This window comes from Rhinatrema bivittatum, chromosome 7, assembly GCF_901001135.1.
Source record: "Rhinatrema bivittatum chromosome 7, aRhiBiv1.1, whole genome shotgun sequence".
NCBI classification, from domain to species: domain Eukaryota; kingdom Metazoa; phylum Chordata; class Amphibia; order Gymnophiona; family Rhinatrematidae; genus Rhinatrema; species Rhinatrema bivittatum.
Window position 1 is genome coordinate 301,562,155 of NC_042621.1, and position 19,097 is coordinate 301,581,251.

General features: G+C 45.3%; 1 protein-coding gene across 3 annotated transcripts in view; it reads right to left on the bottom strand.

The window, feature by feature from the left end:
- Nucleotides 1-18,174, bottom strand: part of SHTN1 (shootin 1) — a 237,435-nt gene extending 219,261 nt beyond the window's left edge. For 2 of the 3 annotated variants that reach the window (XM_029610484.1, XM_029610482.1), the window contains exon 1: nucleotides 17,897-18,174. In XM_029610484.1, coding sequence (XP_029466344.1) covers nucleotides 17,897-17,954 — 58 coding nt within the window. In that variant the 5' untranslated portion in view covers nucleotides 17,955-18,174. The remainder of the gene's footprint in view (nucleotides 1-17,896) is intronic. The other variant, XM_029610483.1, reaches the window with a different exon arrangement.
- Between the last annotated feature and the right edge of the window lie 923 nt (nucleotides 18,175-19,097).

Here is a 19,097-nt window from a genome sequence, read left to right on the forward strand (position 1 = left end):
GGTGCAGCACTGCTTTACCCACCACACTGTCTGATGCTACTAGATTGTCTAGACAATAGTGAGAAGTGAATGTGTGCACAGATGACCATGTAGTTGCTATGCATTTGTCCTCAGATACTTGCTGGAGGTGTGCTATTGAAGATGCTGTAGCTCTCACCCGATGGGCTTTGACTGGATAAGAGTTCAAGGATAGCTGCAGTATAACAGTATTGAGTACAGTTCATAATCCAGTTAGACAATGTTCTTTTGTTACTGCGATGCCAAGTCTGTTCGGATAATATGAGATGAACAGTAGCAATCATTTTCTGTGTGCTCGAGTTTAGCCTTTGCAGTAAGCCAGAGCTCGTTTGCAATCTAATGTATGAAGCGTTCTTTTTTGTGAGCATGCAGACATGGGAAGAAAGTGGGTAATGCTATCGACTTGATAGAGATGAAATGCAAATACCACTTTTGGTAGGAATTTTGGATGAGTTTGAAGGTCCACTTTATCATGGAAGAATTGTAGGCATGGAGGATAGTGGACTAATGCTTGCAGCTCACCGACTTGTTGCATGAAAGTAATCGCAACTAGGAATACCTCATTCCACGTAAGATATTTAAGGGAAGCCGATTCCAGTGGTTCAAACAGTGAAAGCATTAAGCAAGTGAGGACTATGCTGAGGTCCCATGGAAACTGAGATTTAGTGACGGAGGGTACAATCACATAAGTCCTTTCATAAATCTTGAAATGAGAGGATTTGTAGATATAGGTATCCCTTCAATGGGGCAGTGGTAGGCTGCAATGTGTGCTGATCCCAGCCTTTCCACCAGTTGGCATGTTCCCCATCACAGCTGATGCTTGAGTAAACGGTTCTCCTCGGCAGGATTCTTTAATGTAGTGAGGTTAACTCCAAACACAGTCTGTGCTTTAGCAGATAGTTTATCCCTTCAGGAAGCAAAGCCCTTCCCTCTGCTTAAATTACCAGACCCTGGAAGGACTTATCAAATAACTTTCACCTGTCCACTACAGACAATCTCTGGGTTCTGTCATAGGGCTTAACTCTTTCTAGCCAAAACCGAAATGTCTTTTCAAACACTGCTTCTAGGACCTTAGGCTTGGTTTGAGGAAACCAAGCCCCACTGCCACACATACTGTAAGCTTGTAGAGGGAAACTAATACCATTTGCATTGCCCAACTACAGCTCCCATGGCAGTTTCATCTACCAGACTATAAGCTATATGGCTTTAGTAGTCCAGGTCTCCTTGGGGGGTTTCCACCATTCCTTTCCTTCAACACCTTCACCTCCATCTCCTCTATGTCTGTTCCTGTCCGGCTCCCTCTTCAGGTCATCTCCCCCTCTCCTCCCAGTTCACCTGGGTGACCCTCCTTCTTGATGATGTAACATCTGTGAAGTCAATCCCCCTTTGCTCTCAAACCACCCCCTCATCTTCTAGGTGAGGAAGGTTTTCTCCAAAGCTGTGGATTCATTGGCTCAAAGGTTCCATCCGGGTTTTCCTTCTTGCCTAGATTCTCCTACTAGTTTCCTCACCCAATCCCTCCCAGGGTACATGGAAACCATCACAAATGGCATTTAAATGTACTCACAGAGATGCCATAGCGAGACCTGATTGAGATCGTGATAAGCAGTAAGATAACAGTCAATTAGACTCACAAGTGTATGGGTCCAAGACCTGAAAAAGACACCAATCCGAGTACCTCTTCCATGTGAAACAGTAATTGAGCCTTGTAGATGGTTTTCCTACAGAGAGTAAAAACCTCCTGAATTGGTTCAGGGAAAGCCCAAGGCAATACATTTCAAGCTCAACATCCAGGATGTTACTCTGAGTGTTTGAAGGGTTGGATGAAGCAGTATGTCTTCTTCTTGAGAAAGTAGGCATAGGTTGTCCCAAATTGTAGGTGGGGTTTCATGGATAGCTGAACCAGATATGCATGCCACGTTTGTCTAGGCCAGGGGTCGGGAACCTTTTTGGCTGAGAGAGCCATGAATGCCACATATTTTAAAATGTAATTCCGTGAGAGCCATACTAACTACAACCCCCCACCCTCCTGAGTCCCCCAAGACCTACCAAATTAATTTACTACAACCCCCTACTCTCCTGATGCCCCCAAGACCTGCCAAATTAGTTTACTACAACCCCCCCATCCTCCTAAACCCCCCCCCCCCCCCCAAGACCTGCCAAAAGTCCCTGGTGATCCAGCGGGGGTCCAGGGCTCGCAGACAAATCTTTAATAAAAAAGTAAAAATCTAACAAAAACCCCCACCCTCCTGACGCCCCCCAAGACCTCCAAAATTAATTTACTACAACCCCCCACCCTCCTGACGCCCCCCAAAGACCTTCAAAATTAATTTACTACAACCCCCACCCTCCTGACCCCCCCAAGACCTGCCAAAAGTCCCTGGTGGTCCAGCCCAAGTCCAGGAGATTGCTCCCGGACCGCTCCTGGACCCCCGCTGGACCACCAGGGACTTTTGGCAGGTCTTGGGGGGGTCAGGAGTGTGGGGGTTGTAGTAAATTAATTTTGGAGGTCTTGGGGGGCGTCAGGAGGGTGGGGGTTTTTGTTAGATTTTTACTGCGAGCCAGATGCAGCCATCAAAAGAGCCATATCTGGCTCCCGAGCCATAGGTTCCTGACCCCTGGTCTAGGCCATGCTGGCATGATGACAATCATTGTGGCTTGATCCCATATTAGTTTCTGAATACTGTGTACAATTCTGGTCGCCGCATCTCAAAAAAGATATAGTTGCGATGGAGAAGGTACAGAGAAGGGCAACCAAAATGATAAAGGGGATGGAACAGCTCCCCTATGAGGAAAGGCTGAAGAGGTTAGGGCTGTTCAGCTTGGAGAAGGGACGGCTGAGGGGGGATATGATAGAGGTCTTTAAGATCATGAGAGGTCTTGAACGAGTAGATGTGACTCGGTTATTTACACTTTCGAATAATAGAAGGACTAGGGGGCATTCCATGAAGTTAGCAAGTAACACATTTAAGACTAATCAGAGAAAATTCTTTTTCACTCAACGCACAATAAAGCTCTGGAATTTGTTGCCAGAGGAGGTGGTTAGTGCAGTTAGTATAGCTGGGTTCAAAAAAGGTTTGGATAAGTTCTTGGAGGAGAAGTCCATTAATGGCTATTAATCAATTATACTTAGGGAATAGCCACTGCTATTAATTGCATCAGTAGCATGGGTTCTTCTTAGTGTTTGGGTAATTGCCAGGTTCTTGTGGCCTGGTTTTTGGCCTCTGTTGGAAACAGGATGTTGGGCTTGATGGACCCTTGGTCTGACCCAGCATGGCAATTTCTTATGTTCTTATGTTCTAATAGTTCTCGTTACAGGTGGTATTAGGAGAAAAACCGTACATGAGACATTCTCCCCAGTTGATGAGAAAAGCATCTTGAGTTTTGAGTGGTGCGCTGGGAAGTATGGAGAAGAATCAATCTAACTTTCGATTGGTTTCCATTGCAAATAGGTCTATCCAAGGTTGACCCCAAAGGTTGTTGGCTACAAACTGCTGTAGAGACCATTCGTGGGGGTCAAAAAATTCTGCCTAGGCGATCTGCTGGGATATTGGATATGCCCAGTAAATAAATTACTTGTATGGTAGCTCTATTTTCTATCGCCCATTGCCAATTGAAGAGGGCTTCTTGGCAAAGGATCCAGGAAGTGGTTCCACCCTGTTTGTTTACATAGATCATTGTAATTTATTTATTTAAATCATGCTGCTTTTGTTCTGAAGGAATGCTTATAGCACATTCCACAATGCATGGTGCTCTAGGAGATTTATCTGAAGTTGACGTTCCTGGGAGGACCACAATGCTTGTGTTTTGTATGGACCAGTGTGATCTCCCCATCTGAGATTCAAGGCATCTGTTTACAGAACCACTTGGAATGGAAGTGGTTGAACTGGAGTGCCCATCTTTAGTATGTTCAGTTAAAACCACCATCGAATTTCTGTTCTCATTTCTGAAGTGATCAAAATTGGTGTGCTGAGAGGATGTAGGAGTTGGTTCCATTCCATACGTAAACCCCACTGAAGGCAACACATGTGCAAACGTGTCAAGGAAGCTACATGGATTTCTGCTGCTAGATGGCTGAGGAATACTAGCAGCTTCTGAACTGTCAAATGTCGGGAGCACAGAAGGGCGTGGGCTAGTGAGGTTAAGGAACTCTTCCAATCGGGGGGGGGGGGGGGGGGGAGGAGAAAGGCCCACACATTTTGCATATCTATGATTGCTCCAAAGAATTGTAGGCTTTGAGTCGGTTCAAGGATGGATTTCTCAAATTAATGAGGAATCCAATGTATTGTAGCGATTCTATAATTATTTTTAAAGAAGTTCATAGACTGGTGCCTGCATCAACTGAATCCCAATACTTCAGTCCTTGCTAATATTTTAAAAGGGTCAGATATACTGTGTCAGATGGTGGGACTGAGGTGCGAGGTAGTAATGGGTATTGTTTGAAGCCGAGGTGATATACCTGTTGTACTATGTGGCCCTTCCCCTTAAACCAGACCATGAATTACCCCTGTGCTTGGGGCAGGGAGTACCACATGAGAAATTATACTTACTAATATGATTTATCTTCGGGTTTGTAGCCTGAGTGGGGGATGAGATAGGGTCCCGGTCATCCCGATACCACAGTTCTGTGCCCTTCTCAAACAAACCACACACCAGATAAAATCATCACACCAGAATAAAGCAGTAATTAACCCTTGTACTAGTATTGTGTAAGGAGACAGTAAATCCAACCAGAACATTAAATGGGAAAAGTAGAGTGGTGAAGTATAATATAGACCTGAAGTTTTCTTATTTTAAATCAAGCAATGAAAAATAACATTGGGTATGGCCTGTTAGCCAGGGCAACCAACGGATTCATATGGACAGTAAAAAAAATATAAGGAACGTTAATAGAGAAAAGTGGGAGAGAAGTAGTGCACACAGCTTTCAAAGATTGTCTTTACCCCTGAGTACTCAAAAGGAGGGGGGTGGGGAGGAAGAGATCCTCCCCAATGTCACCAGTCTGTAAAGGGTGCGCCCTGTCCCAAACACAAACTTGTGTGGGAAAAAAACCCAAGAAAATGAAGAGGTTCCTCTGGATGGTGGAGCTGGCGAGACGACAAACCAGAGATTAGCACTGCAGGTCTCTGACTTCCGAGGAGCTTCCCCAAATGGTTTACTGGGTACTAAACAGAAAGCGGGCCTGGGTTCAGTCTCTTACAGAAAGACCCCTGTCCACCAGTTTCTCTTTCCCAGCAAGGGTTTATGCTGGACTTTGGCTGAAAGGCTGAAGCAGTTAAGATGAGATACTGAATTTGTGACAAAAGACAAGCAAATAAACCTTCTCCCTCTTCTGCTAAGATACTCTCTGTGCAAAGTTTACATTACTTAACTCAGTCTCTTAGGAGGTTGATCCAGCCATGTGCTTCTGGGCCTGGATATCTCTGGAAAGAAAGTTTCTCAGTCTCTCAGCTCCTCTGTCCCTTGTTGGGATTTTACATGTAGCTCGGCTATGAAGCAAGAACAGCTGCCTGTTTCTCTGTTTCCTCAGAGCGCAGACTTCTGTCTCTCCCTCTTGATAATCAGCTCTTCAGGAAAAGAACAGATTGCAGAGCTACCAGTTGGATGCCTCACTTCCTGGCTCCTGGCTCCAACCTCTGGTCGTCCCTGTCCCGCACACACAGACAGAGCCAGCCAAATTGCGCCTTTTCTACCTTAAATGGTCTCCCAGCATTCCTTTGGCTTCCTCCTCTGCTGGCTCTGTAGTGAAGCTCTCTGGGCAGGCTAAACAGTTCAGCTCTTTACCCAACTTGTTAACACTGAACGCTGGTTTTTGCAGAACATTCGTCATTCACTGGAGAGCAAACAGGGCAATGTAGTTTTATATTTCTTTACCTTGGTTGCGGCAGCTTTCGGTCTCTGCAGGGTTGAAAACCCCTTTTGGGCAGGTCCAAAACACATCACTCAGATCCAGATGCACTTCGGTCCACATTGTAAGGCTCCAATACCTGATAAACTCATAGGAGCAGGCACCTGATTTATAATAGCTTGCCACAACTATCTTCAAAAACCCAGGTGACCATTATTAGACTCCAGTTAGCGTGAAATGATTGGATTCTGCCCAGGGGTGGATTGTGGGAAAGTAGTGGCTCGGGGGATTTTTCTCCATACTGGCCCATGGGTACCCAATTACACCTACAATATAATTTACATATATGTGCACCAGTGGTGGATTGCAGGAAAATATAGGCCTGGGGGATTTTTTCAAAACCAACCCGTGGGGTAACTGATGCACTCATGTACATTCCTGCAGCACATGTGTCAACAGGACCCAAAAGCACGCCATGTTAATTCTGGAACCTGATGGAATTGAACTAAAATACCTCCAAAATAAACGTCTTGTGAGGTAAAAATATTACTTACAACATGTATGTTATACTTGTATGGAGTGCTGAAAAACCCGGAAAAAAAGTAAAAAAGACCCTTGGAATTGGTATTAGGTCTATTGTAATGTGTGTTGGGTATGGGCTTTGCCCTCAGAAAGCCACAAGTAAACTGGATTACAATTTCAATACAGTAAATCTCCATATCAAAACTGCAATAACTGCCAGCACGCAAACACTAACAACCCTACTTATGAAAAGGCAACACTGTGATCATTACACCAGACCCTAAAAAGCCAATACACCTACTGTTAGGAAAACAGAAAAATCCAAACTGCTACAGATCCCTACACAACCTCCACATTAGCAGAATACGTCAACTCAGTCACAGATGCAAAATACAAACAGACCCTCACAAAAATGCAGAATAAAGTAACCATAAAGTATTAATAAAAACATGCAGACAAAAACTGAACTGTTAACCGCAACAGGCCAGACTATTATGCAGTGCAACAACGGAAAACCAGAAATATTACAATACCTGAAAAAACATTAAAATCAGTAAATATAAAGGATCAATAGAAGTAAAACCATACTAATAAAAAGAATATTTAAAAACAGCTGACAAATAGAACAACGTCTAATAATTGAAAACTCGTATACATTTTCCAGTCCAATAAAATATTTCACCCACCATCCAATACTTAAAACTTTAAAAGGATAACAAAATCCCTGGTTGTTCATACCTGGAATCTTTTGATTTCCAGATGCCCTGAGATTGTTGTGGATTAGCAGGGGAGAGGTGAGGGGTTGTTCCTCCCAATCTCTCTCTCTCATGTAAACACACATGCTCAATCATAGAACATGCTCTCACACACACACAGACACAAACATGCTCTCAGACACAGCAACACACACATAATCTCACACATACACAACAGGCATGCTGTCTGACATGCAGTCATACACACAGTCATGCATGCTCTCACACACACACACACACACATGCACATGCTCTCACACACACAGACACAAACATGCTCTCAGACACAGCAACACACACATAATCTCACACATACACAACAGGCATGCTGTCTGACATGCAGTCATACACACAGTCATGCATGCTCTCACACACACACACATGCACATGCTCTCACACACACACAGACACAAACATGCTCTCAGACACAGCAACACACACATAATCTCACACATACACACAGGCATGCTGTCTGACATGCAGTCATACACACAGTCATGCATGCTCTCACACACACACATGCACATGCTCTCACAAACAGATATGCTCTTTCACCCACACATGCCCTCACAGAGACATACATACACACACACATGCTCTCACTCATTCACTTCCTCCCCCCTCCCCAGTAGAAGTACAGCGTAGCCTCCTCTTTCAGCCCCCATGGCAGAGGACCTCTTCATTTTTCTTGAGGCCGTGGGGGCTGATGCTGCGAAATGAATGCGCAGTAGAGAGCGGCTGGGACCGACGGGCTGCGCATGCGCGGAAGAGATAGCTCCGATGGACGTGCTGATTTGACGCCCCAAGGCAGAGCGATCATCCCTCCGACGCCGGGGAAGGGGGGAGAGAGCTGGGACAGCCCTGAGACGCCTCGAGAGAGCCCCTTCGGCCGCCGCTGCAGCTCCTGCCACCACCATCCGCCTACGGCCCTTCGTGGTGCTGGGGGGGGGGGGGGAAGGTCAGTCAGACCGACAAAGCCTGAGCCCGCCCCTCCGCCACCGCCAGGGAAGGGGGGAGGGAGTTGGGAAGGCCGGAGCACTGCAAATCTCGCCCGTTTTAACGGGCATTAAGGCTAGTATATTTATAAATGATCTGGAAAGAAATACGACGAGTGAGTTAATCAAATTTGCAGATGACACAAAATTGTTCAGAGGAGTTAAATCGTAAGCAGATTGTGATAAATTGCAGGAAGACCTTGTGAGACTGGAAAATTGGGCATCCAAATGGCAGATGAAATTTAATGTGGATAAGTGCAAGGTAATGCATATAGGGAAAAATAACCCATGCTATAATTACACAATGTTAGGTTCCATATTAGGTGCTACCACCCAAGAAAGAGATCTAGGTGTCATAGTGGATAACACATTGAAATCGTCGGCTCAGTGTGCTGCAGCAGTCAAAAAAGCAAACAGAATGTTGGGAATTATTAGGAAGGGAATGGTGAATACAACGGAAAATGTCATAATGCCCCTGTATCGCTCCATGGTGAGACCGCACCTTGAATACTGTGTACAATTCTGGTCGCTGCATCTCAAAAAAAGATATAATTGCAATAGAGAAGGTATGGAGAAGGGCAACCAAAATGATAAAGGGAATGGAACAACTCCCCTATGAGGAAAGGCTGAAGAGGTTAGGACTTTTCAGCTTGGAGAAGAGACGACTGAGGGGGGATATGATAGAGGTGTTTAAAATCATGAGAGGTCTAGAACGGGTAGATGTGAATAGGTTAGTTACTCTTTTGGATAATAGAAGGACTAGGGGACACTCCATGAAGTTAGCATGTGGCACATTTAAAACTAATCGGAGAAAGTTCTTCTTCACTCAATGCACAATTAAAGTCTGGAATTTGTTGCCAGAGGATGTGGTTAGTGCAGTTAGTGTAGCTGGGTTTAAAAAAGGATTGGATACATTCTTGGAGGAGAAGTCCATTACCTGCTATTAATTAAGTTGACTTGGATAATAACCACCGCTATTACTAGCAACAGTAACATGGAATAGACTTAGTTTTGGGGAACTTGCAGGTTCTTATGGCCTGGATTGGCTTCTGTTGGAAAAAGGTTGCTGGGCTTCATGGACCCTTAGTCTGACCCAGTATGGCATGTTCTTATGTTCTCATGAGGTAGCCTGCACAGTGCGGCAGATACTACCATGGGAAGCTTGCTGGGAAGACTGGACGGACCATTGTTCTTTTTCTGCCATAAGAACATAAGAAAATGCCATACTGGGTCAGACCAAGGGTCCATCAAGCCCAGCATCCTGTTTCCAACAGTGGCCAATCCAGGCCATAAGAACCTGGCAAGTACCCATCATTTCTATGTTTCTGTGTAACAGAAGTGGACCATTATGCTGTGGTGTGTTTGATGCAGCCTAGTAGGCGAACCTACTAGGCCCATGCATACAGCTGTGAGTGCGCCCTGGAGCTTCACCTTCACCAGCCTCATTTCTCAAGGGTTCGGCCTTTGTATTCCGGGAGCTGGCAGGGATTAGGTGAGAGTTCTTTAGGAAGTACAGGAAAGGAAAGTCTGGAGCTAGGTCAAGGTCGGAGCAGGAAGCGGTCAAACAGTTACCAGGGACAAGACAGACATCAAGGTGGGCAGCAATCAGAACATAGACAAGGTTCACAGCTGAGGTCAGTGGCATGCAGCTGGCAGAAGAGAGGTCAAGATCTATAGCAGAAGTCAGTGAAAGGTAAGCAGACGAAGTAAGGAAGGGCTGGTTTGGAAGGACTTGGATAAGGCTGGAAAAGGCACAGCAGCTATGATCAGGAACACAGGACGCAACACGCACAAGGACCTATTGCTGAGGTGCTGGATGGGAGCGTGGTCTGGGTTAAATACCCAGCCGGTGCTGATGTCATCAGTGCACACCCAAGCCAGTTTTCCACCATGGGGCCTTTAAGTATGGGATATGCACACGTGCCTAAGGCAGGTCTGGGGGCAGCGATACAGGGAGAGCATCAGCAGTGAGCATCCAGCTCAGCAGAGTTGGGGTGAGTGCAGATGGTCATGGGGCCATCCCGTGACCAGCCAAATGTAACAGCCATATTTTGTTCTTTAATTAGTGCTACCATTCTTCGTATCTTCTCCCCAAAGAGACTGTCACCCAGGCAGGGAAGATAAGCAATTTTTCATTAAAGTCTTCCTGTATGCTACTTGCTCTGAGCCATGCCACACGGTGGGCATCAATAGATGCTGCTGAAGTACTGGCTGTGGTGTTGAAGGATTCATGCATAGAACAGGACAGGTGTCAGAAAACTTCCTCACGGTCACACAGGGGTGTAGAGGAAAACTGCTCTTCCATATCAAACTGTATGTAAGGTTTTAACTGCTGTAGGCATTGATAAATGTATTGCAGGATGTAAAATTCATACGAGTTATACGAGCTGTGAACATTATACCTTGGAACACACTTACCAAAATCATTCAAAATCTTCTACTCTTTCCCAAGAGGGGAGCTGGCATAAAGGTGAGTTCTCTTAGCATTTTTAAGTGCCATTTCTATGATCATAGAGTTGTATGGAACTTGTACCACCCCATATTGTGGAGATATCATCAACCGAAATTTCAAAACTAATTTCCTGTCATGCCCGAAATTGGTATTTCTCACATCTTAAGTAAGACACAGTCCAAAACCTCATGAAGTGGTTATGCAGATGGTTCAGCTGGAGGGTCAAGGATTTTCAGGATGCTGGGATCCTGTGTTTCTGCACTACTACATTGAGCACCATTCCCATCTTCTCTACAAATTTAGAGTAAGATCCTATGGAGGAAAGGAATGAAGAGGTGGCCCGGTTGGAGAATCCAAAGGTATCCTTGTGGAGCTGCCGGGTGAGAATACACTAGACCAGGAAGAATATGAAGATTCTGATGAACTTCCAACAGGGGTGGATTTGGAAGTGGTCTTTCACTAGAAGATATACAAAGCTTCCCTGAGGATGACAAGGTGGTGAGCGGAGGGACAGCTGGCATAACCCTGGGTGGTGACTTTGTTTGAATTGCATAGACAGGTGGAAACGATTGTTGTGGTTCTTGAATAAAGGAAGAAAAGAATCCCCAAACTATATCTATTATGTGATCCATAGCTCCCTGAAAGCATTGCACAGGTGTTAAGGGTGAGGCATCTCTAGAGATACCATGATGGATTCATGCTCGCTCATGAAGAATGGTCTACACATCAAGGAACATATTGCAGGGATTAGGTCTGGGGTCAGTAGACAAAGATCCTGAGACAGTAGCTGAGATGGAGAAAAGGCAGTTGTAACTGAAGGTGACACAGAGTGAAGATAACGCTCTGGTTGAGCTGTAAGCTATGTATTACCTACTTGGCCATGCAGCTCTTAGGATATCATATGCATAGGACCAGATTTTAAAAGCTGTAGGGGGGGGGTTACGCACGCCGGGTCTATTTTAAAAAGGCCCCGTGACGTGCGTAAAGCCCCAGGATGCGTGTAAGTCCTGGGGCTTGCAAAAAGGGGAGGTCTGGGGGGCGGGGCCAGAGGGCTCCATCATAGCAGCCATTTGCTACTGTGTTGGAGGATTGTGTGCTGGCAGGCTGCCGGCAGGCGCAAAAGGTAAGACAAAGGTCGGGGGGGGGGGGGGGGTAAGGTTAGAGGAAGGGGTGGGAAGGTCAGGCTATGGGGAAGGGAATGGGGAAGGCAGCACAGCTCGGCGCACAATTGTGCACCCCCTTGCGCGTGCCGACCCCTGATTTTATAACATGCGCACGCCTGCATGTTATAAAGTCGGGCGTACCTTTTAGAATCTACCCCATAGTGTCCTTCTGGGCGTGTTGGCCTAATTGGGTATGAAATGCTAGCACCTGAGTGCCTGGATTGATAAGAATAACAAAATTGTGAATGCTCATCTGAACTAATGGGTAGAACTTCTGCGTCTTCGAGCATTGATTGCATCAGGGTTTTTTGCTTGTGTGATGCTGTTTCCTGAGCAAAACTCTTGAAAAGGTCAACGCATCATGCTTTAGCGTGCTATACATCAATCGCTCCAATGTTCCATGCATGGGCATGATGCGAGTCGATCTCTTCAACACATCGTGTGTAGAGTGCTTCAATTGAGTTTGCTTTGGATGGACCGATGCATCTTGTGTCAAAGTCTTCTGTGCCTTGTGCTTCGAGGCATGCATCAACAGTCTCAATGCATCACCAGAAGGACGAGACTTTGCACAGAGGCCAGCAATGACTCTGGCTCGGATTGTGTCCACTGCATCGATACAGATCGGTGTCTAGTCTTGGTTGGCAATTTTACTGAGTCAGAGGAAAGGGCTTGATTTGCATTCAATGCCTCTGGAGCTGGCCAATCAGTGTCCTCGTGGTACAATGAAGCACTTGATGACTTACTTCTAACACTTTTTGTCCAAAGACCACTGGCGCCCCACTGACCTGCTGGTAGATCATAACCCTGCAATTTTAACTGCCCTCGAACGCTGTGAGTGAGGGAACAATTTTCCACATGCTTTATAGTTGGGTTTGTTGTGTTCCAGGCCCAGGCATTAAGAGCAGCTCATGTGGCTATCCATGATGGACATGACCTATCTGCAGGTGCAAGTCTTGAAATTGCCCAGTTTTAGAAAGTTCTCAAAAAATGTTCCTTTATTTGCAAAATTTTATTTTTTTTTTGCAAAGTCGAATGAGTAGCACTCATAAGTGCTATTGTGCATTTGCTATGAAAACAGCAAGGTTTTGAAAAATTTCTGAGAGGAGAGAGAGAGAGAGAGAGACAGATATCTGTCCGTGCAGAGCCCAAACAAAAATAGACATAGGAGTCTGAGGCAATGCCCACATGGGAACTCCTGCACATGCTCAGCAGAGCTGAAAAGCTCTACCAGTTTTGGTAGACAGTTCCAATCAGTGCCACCTGAAAATGTCACCTTGGGATCATGTCTAATTCAGCCCTGCTCACTGAAAGAATATCTAATAACCAAACATCAGTGAACCAAATTAAGATAAAAAAAAAAATCAATTAGAAAAAATGTTAACGTACAAATCAAGGTCAAGATAAAATATAATAAAACTACACTTTAAATTCACATGCAATAACAAAGCTCAATAAAATTTCATTTATAAAACAGATATATATAATTCCCCATCCATGTTAAAAATAATAAAGGATAAGACTATACTCCAGTATCTTGATAAAAACAACAGACAACATACTGATGAATCACAGAAAACATAAGGAGCCATTTTGTCCTAACATTCCTCCACCACACTTAGCAGATCCAAAACAAAGAATTAAAAACACAATCCAAATCCAAAAATAGCAGACTTATAATAATAATAATAACACAGCATACAGAATACAGAGTTCCTCCTCCCAGGAGCTTGTGACCATGGTTGCAACAGAGCTGGGAACCTCATAGTTAAAAATTTCTAAGATTTGACTTCTAAAGTAAATTTCTAATTGCACCGGTTGACTAATGTTTAAATTCTTTCATAACAATGATCACTCCTAGTGGTTCCAATCTGCAATGGGGAATAAGCAACCCTAGCTTTGTGCCATGCTGTCCCCTCACTAATGCTAAAATGCAAGAAACATTTTCTTCCTCCCTATGCTAAAGACAGAGGTTGTGAAGGAAGTGAAAATTACCAGCATTTAATTAGTTTCCAGGATTTGTACTAAGCATTTTTCCCCATAGATGCAAAATGAGAAAAAAAAAAAACCTCTTAGTACATCTGGCCCTTTGATTGTTTGGCAAACAAATAAATGAATAAAAACTTCAAACACATTCGGATATTTCCTGCTGCATTCAAGAACTGTGCAGAATTGCCAAATAGTGAAGATGCAATAATTCTACCAGCCAAATATTCATATCTGAAAAAGGCAAAACAACATGACCGGCACACATTGTTTCAACATGAACTTCTGTAGGGTGTCAGGTTAAAACACCAACTCTGCTGAAGTCAGTAACCATCCCTTTTAAAACTAATATGGGGTATCAAATAGCTGCAGGTAATCAGGCTCAGCTAATGTCGCGGGTTTAAATTCCATTCCCAAGGCATGCAAAGCGCTTTTCCAGGAAGAGCAACAGGGCCTGCTGTCCACAGTTAGTAAGGCTACCAGCAGCCCATCCCTGCAATTAGGGACGCAGACCAGCAAAACTACTTTATTTGTCCAAAGCAAGAGCATGGCACGATGCCCGACTCTCTGTGATACAAACTACTTCCTTTAAGTTAAGCTGTGTTTATGAGCTGCTGCTTTACTGTAGGCCGCAGTACGAGTAGCGGCCTGAACATCTGATTGATCATCAAGATATACGAGCACTTGTAGGTCTGATTTTTCGGAAGAAATGCAAAGATAGGAATTAAAAGATTTTTTTGTTGTTGTTGTTGTTTAAAAAAAAGCCCACCTGATCCCAATGGGTTGTGCCCCCCTTGTTAATTCTTAGAAAGGATAGGAATATTTGGTCAATCCATTGGCTCTCCAGCAGCAGACCCGTACATTTTCCGGGAATACGACCCTTCGTCCTGGTTACACACAGCATTCTGGATTATGAATGTTTTATTTTTGTATAAATCGCTTAAAAACTTTTTTTGTGTTAGGCAATTCTTTTTTTCTTTTTTTTTTACATTTATTAAAAAGTCACTGCACAACCTCCAGCTGGCTCTGAGGTCACACATGTCAGCGGGGGGCCCCCCAGTGAACCCCCATCACCGCAATGGCTGGGCCATACAGAAAATAAAAATGGGGAGGGGGAAGAGGGGGGACAAGGGAGGAAAATGGCTCACAGTGCTGTGACTCTAAGCTAAGGCAGAGGGCGAATGAGCTGGAGACCCCATAGACCCAAAGCTGCTGCTTCACCATCCCCTCACCAAAAAAAAAAACTAAAGCACTTAGGGACTCTTAGGAAAGAACTGGTCTCTTTCTTGGAAGGGCAGAGTAGGGCAGTTGCTGTGTTAATCCTAAAACAAAGGTCAATCAAGCAGTAAGGGCGAGCTTTTGGAGGGCTAACTTCTTACACTGCTGACTGGCTGTCAGGTCCTCTCTTCTCCATTGCTTAATCACAGCAAAGGTTCATCAGAGCTCAACTCTGCCCAACTCCGGAATACAAACTACAAAGCGAAGTCAGGGAACACTGCACTGCACTTTGAGCCAGGCTGGTGTTTATTTTCAGCTTAGTTAAGAACGCGTGGCGCTGAGAGCTTCTCACCCTTGCAGAAGGGATGAAGGAGACCTTCCTTTCATTCTCAGAATTGCACATTTACAATGCTGGATTGCTTTTCATTTTTATTACAGGTTTTATCTGAATAGTCTTACTCATACGTTTTTCTAAAATTCTCACTCACTTTGCTCAACTTCACTGAAGACCGTGCACTAAATAAGCATTGACGGCAATGCTATAATGAGACTTAGAAAATTATAAGTGGTGAGGAACAGGTTAATAAGGAAGGGTCACTTACTCTATCAAACAATACTAGGGGGGTCACACCAACAGGCAGCAAACTTAAAACAAATTTAAGAAAGTCATTTTTCAGTCAACGCACAACCAAACTGTGGAATTTGCTGCAGGAGGATACAGGGAAGGTTAACAGTACAGCTGGGTTACAAAAAAAAAAAAAAAATGTCTGGACAAGTTTCTGAAGGCCGGCTCCCAGTGGTCAGAGCAGCAGGCCTAAAACCAGTGTGGCCAGGGCTCAAATCCTGCATCTCCCACGCACGCTCCTTGTGACACTGGGCAAGTCCACCTCACCCTCCATGGCCTCAGGTACTTACTTGAGGGCCAATGCAAAAAGCTGAGCATTACAACTGTGTTCTGAAATTCAGTGCACACTTCCTTAAAGTAAAAAAGCCTCATTTTTTAACTCCCTGATGCAGTAAGGAGATGGGAGTTTTAAAAAATGCACGCAAACTGGAAAATGCACGGTTTATGTTTTAAGAACCTTCCAAATTTTTTCAGTTTACAATGGTAGGGTATTATATATTTATTTACACATTTTATATACCATCTTTCCAAACAGATTACAATGGTTTACAAATTAACATACATATAATGTAAAATAATAGAAATTTACATTAGAATATATCAAATATATATTACAATAAAATTTCAGTACTCTCTCGTATTAAATTATCAGCTTTCCTCAATCAATACCAAAAATTGTTTTTTTTTTACATAGCTCTCACACAATAGATTAGAGGCATTTCTACCAACCAAGATTTCAATTCACATTTACATTTTTTTTTACCATCAGTTAACGTACATAATTCAATATGGGGTAGATTTTATAACAAGCGCATCCAGGTGCATGCGGTTCCCAGCGCATGCAAGGGGGGGGGGGGAGACTTTTGCAATTTCTGCACGGTGACACAATCAGGGCCTTCCCCAGTTCCCTCCCAGTCCGCTCCAATTAAGGAGTGAACTTTCCTTTCCCTAACCCTACCCCTTCCTACCTCTCCCCCTCTCCGACCCCTAACCTAATCCTACCAACCCTTCATTTTTTTTTTTATTTTGTTACTTACTGCTCCTCCGGAGCAGAAATAATCTGCATGCGCCAGCGGGCTGCCAGTGCACGCTTCCCTGAGATAACGGCTAAAGGCGCTGTCCTGGCACACCCCCCCCGCATCGCCCATATCCCTCCCCAGGCCGCCCCTTTTTCCCTGGTCCAGCACTTCCGCGCAAGGCCTGGCCACATGCGTAAACCCCGGTTTTTACACGCCTAGCCCTTTGAAAATGTACTTGTAAGTTTCCAGTGCTAAGAAAACATACATGCTAGTGCACCTCTCTGCACCAAGGGGTAAATAGCTAATGATTTCCACGCGAGGGTGCCAACTTAAACACACAATGCTGCGTGCACGTTCCTCATGCGCAAAACTCCTTGCTGCGTTGGCTGTAAAATTTGCGCGCAAAACAAAAACGTGCGTACAGCTGAGGGTTAACAGTACGCGCTGGCTAACACACCTTATTGCATTGGCCTGTTACATGGTAAGCCCTTTGGGAACAGGGAAATGCCTACGGTACCAATGAAAAGGCAGGAGTGCAATCAAAATAGAATTAAGCTGGCAGATGTGGGGATTGTCATTTCATGCGCCTGGAAACGAATCTCCTCATTTGGATCTGCTGCGTGCTTCCAAGGAATCCAGACTGGCCACTGTCGGAGAGAGGATGCTGAGCTCAGGGGCTCACGGGTGTGGTCCAGCATGGCATTTCTGGTGTTCCTACCTCTTCGGATGTGACTCATAAAGCCTTAAAGTCGTATGCAATGGGAGTCTTAATATATTGGGAACCCCCAAAAGTGTTTTCAAGGCAAAGCACTTGGGTTTGGGGTTTTGTTTTGTTTTTTTGTCCTTTGTAGTTGCAGAACACAAAGTACATGAATTTAGCAGGACTGCACAGCTGTCATGCATGCATGCTGCACTATGCCAGACAAGTCATTGACAGTGCCAGACGTGTCACCTGTTGATGCAGAAGCTAACCCTAGTCCATGTCTTTGTGCTTCCACGCATGCTTCCGCCCCAGCCTCTCCAATAAATACCCACAGCCCCTGATTTGCTGGATATCGTTAAACTTAGTTGACATTTTCTTCCCCGGGAGGGTGCGTGGCTTCTTGTACCACGCCCATTGGAAAGGTGAAGTGCAGCTCCCGGGCTCTAGTCCCGGCTCCCCCCCAGCCCATCCCATGCTGTGTCCCCGAGGGAACGCTTAATGCACTGGGCGCACCCACTGATCGGGGGGGGGGGGGTTCGCGCTCGTGCAGCCCAGGCCTGCCTTTGTCCGGGCTGCGCGCGCGCCCCTTCCTTACCTTGTTCCTTGAAGCTCGCCATGAGCTCCATCTGCTTCTCGTCCTCCGAGCGGCTCATTGCCGGGACGGAGTGGGGAGGAGGGGGGCAGAGAGAGAAAAAAAGATACCGGCTCTAAGCCCGGAAGTGGGAGCCGCTCTCGCGCCGGCTCAGGGGGCTGGGAGAGGAGCGCGCGCGCGCGCGCTGGCGGGAGGGGAGGAGGCGCGCGCGCAGCTCCCGTGCAGGTGAGCCCAGCCTCGCGGGCCCGGGGGGAGGCGCGGCCCTGCCGCTTTCTCCGACAAAAAGTACCGCGGGATCATTTCTTCCGTTCTTGCCTGCCGGTGCAAAACTCTAATAAGAGCCACTGCGTTCTTCTCCCCCGTTTTATTTGGTCTGGGGCGGGGGGTGGGTTGCAAATGCATGACCTCACCTTATAAAACCCGACTAGGATGAGAAGAGAAAAATGGCAAGTACAATTTTTTTGTCTTTAAGAGTTCAAGCTTTTTACTGATGAATTAACAGTTTTATACAAACATCCAAACTTTTGGGTTCACACTGACAATAAAGAAACCATGTGATCTCCGTCATAGAAAATTAGACAAAAGGTTGCCATATAACATAAACTTGTTTGTTTTTTTTTTCTGGTACAATTTAGTTGCTACAGCAGCTTCACACCTATAAACCATGCATACAATATTCCACCAGTAACGTGCTTTCCAACAGCATTGGCAATATGTGTGCAAGGAGAATACTTAAATCATCTACACTGCTTGCAGGTAAGTATGTCATGAAGATCATAAGAGCATAGACTAACAATGTTAAAGGCAATAAGCATGCGGAGAGGTACAAGTTTTGTAATAAACTCCCAGATCTGAATCCAAAAGGGCTGAATCTTAATACACTCCTGCAGCATCTGCTGCAGAGCGCCCTCCACAATCTCACAGTGCCAAATACACCAGAATCTCATAGGCCTGCTCTAAAGAACCTCCTTAGGTGTTCCAAGCAGTACGATGAAGCCAAAGGTAGAAAGACCCAGGGGCCGATGCAAAACATCAGCGTGGAAGCAGGCGCTCGGTGCTGAGTGCCCGTTTTCCCAGCCCCTCTCTTGGGCCCAAGATTGAATATTTAAATGAGGGGGTCACGCTGCCAAGGAGGCACTAGGGACAAATGAGTGCCCAGGAGAGGTGGCTGTCAGCGGGTTAGGAAAACCGATGCTCGTTATTT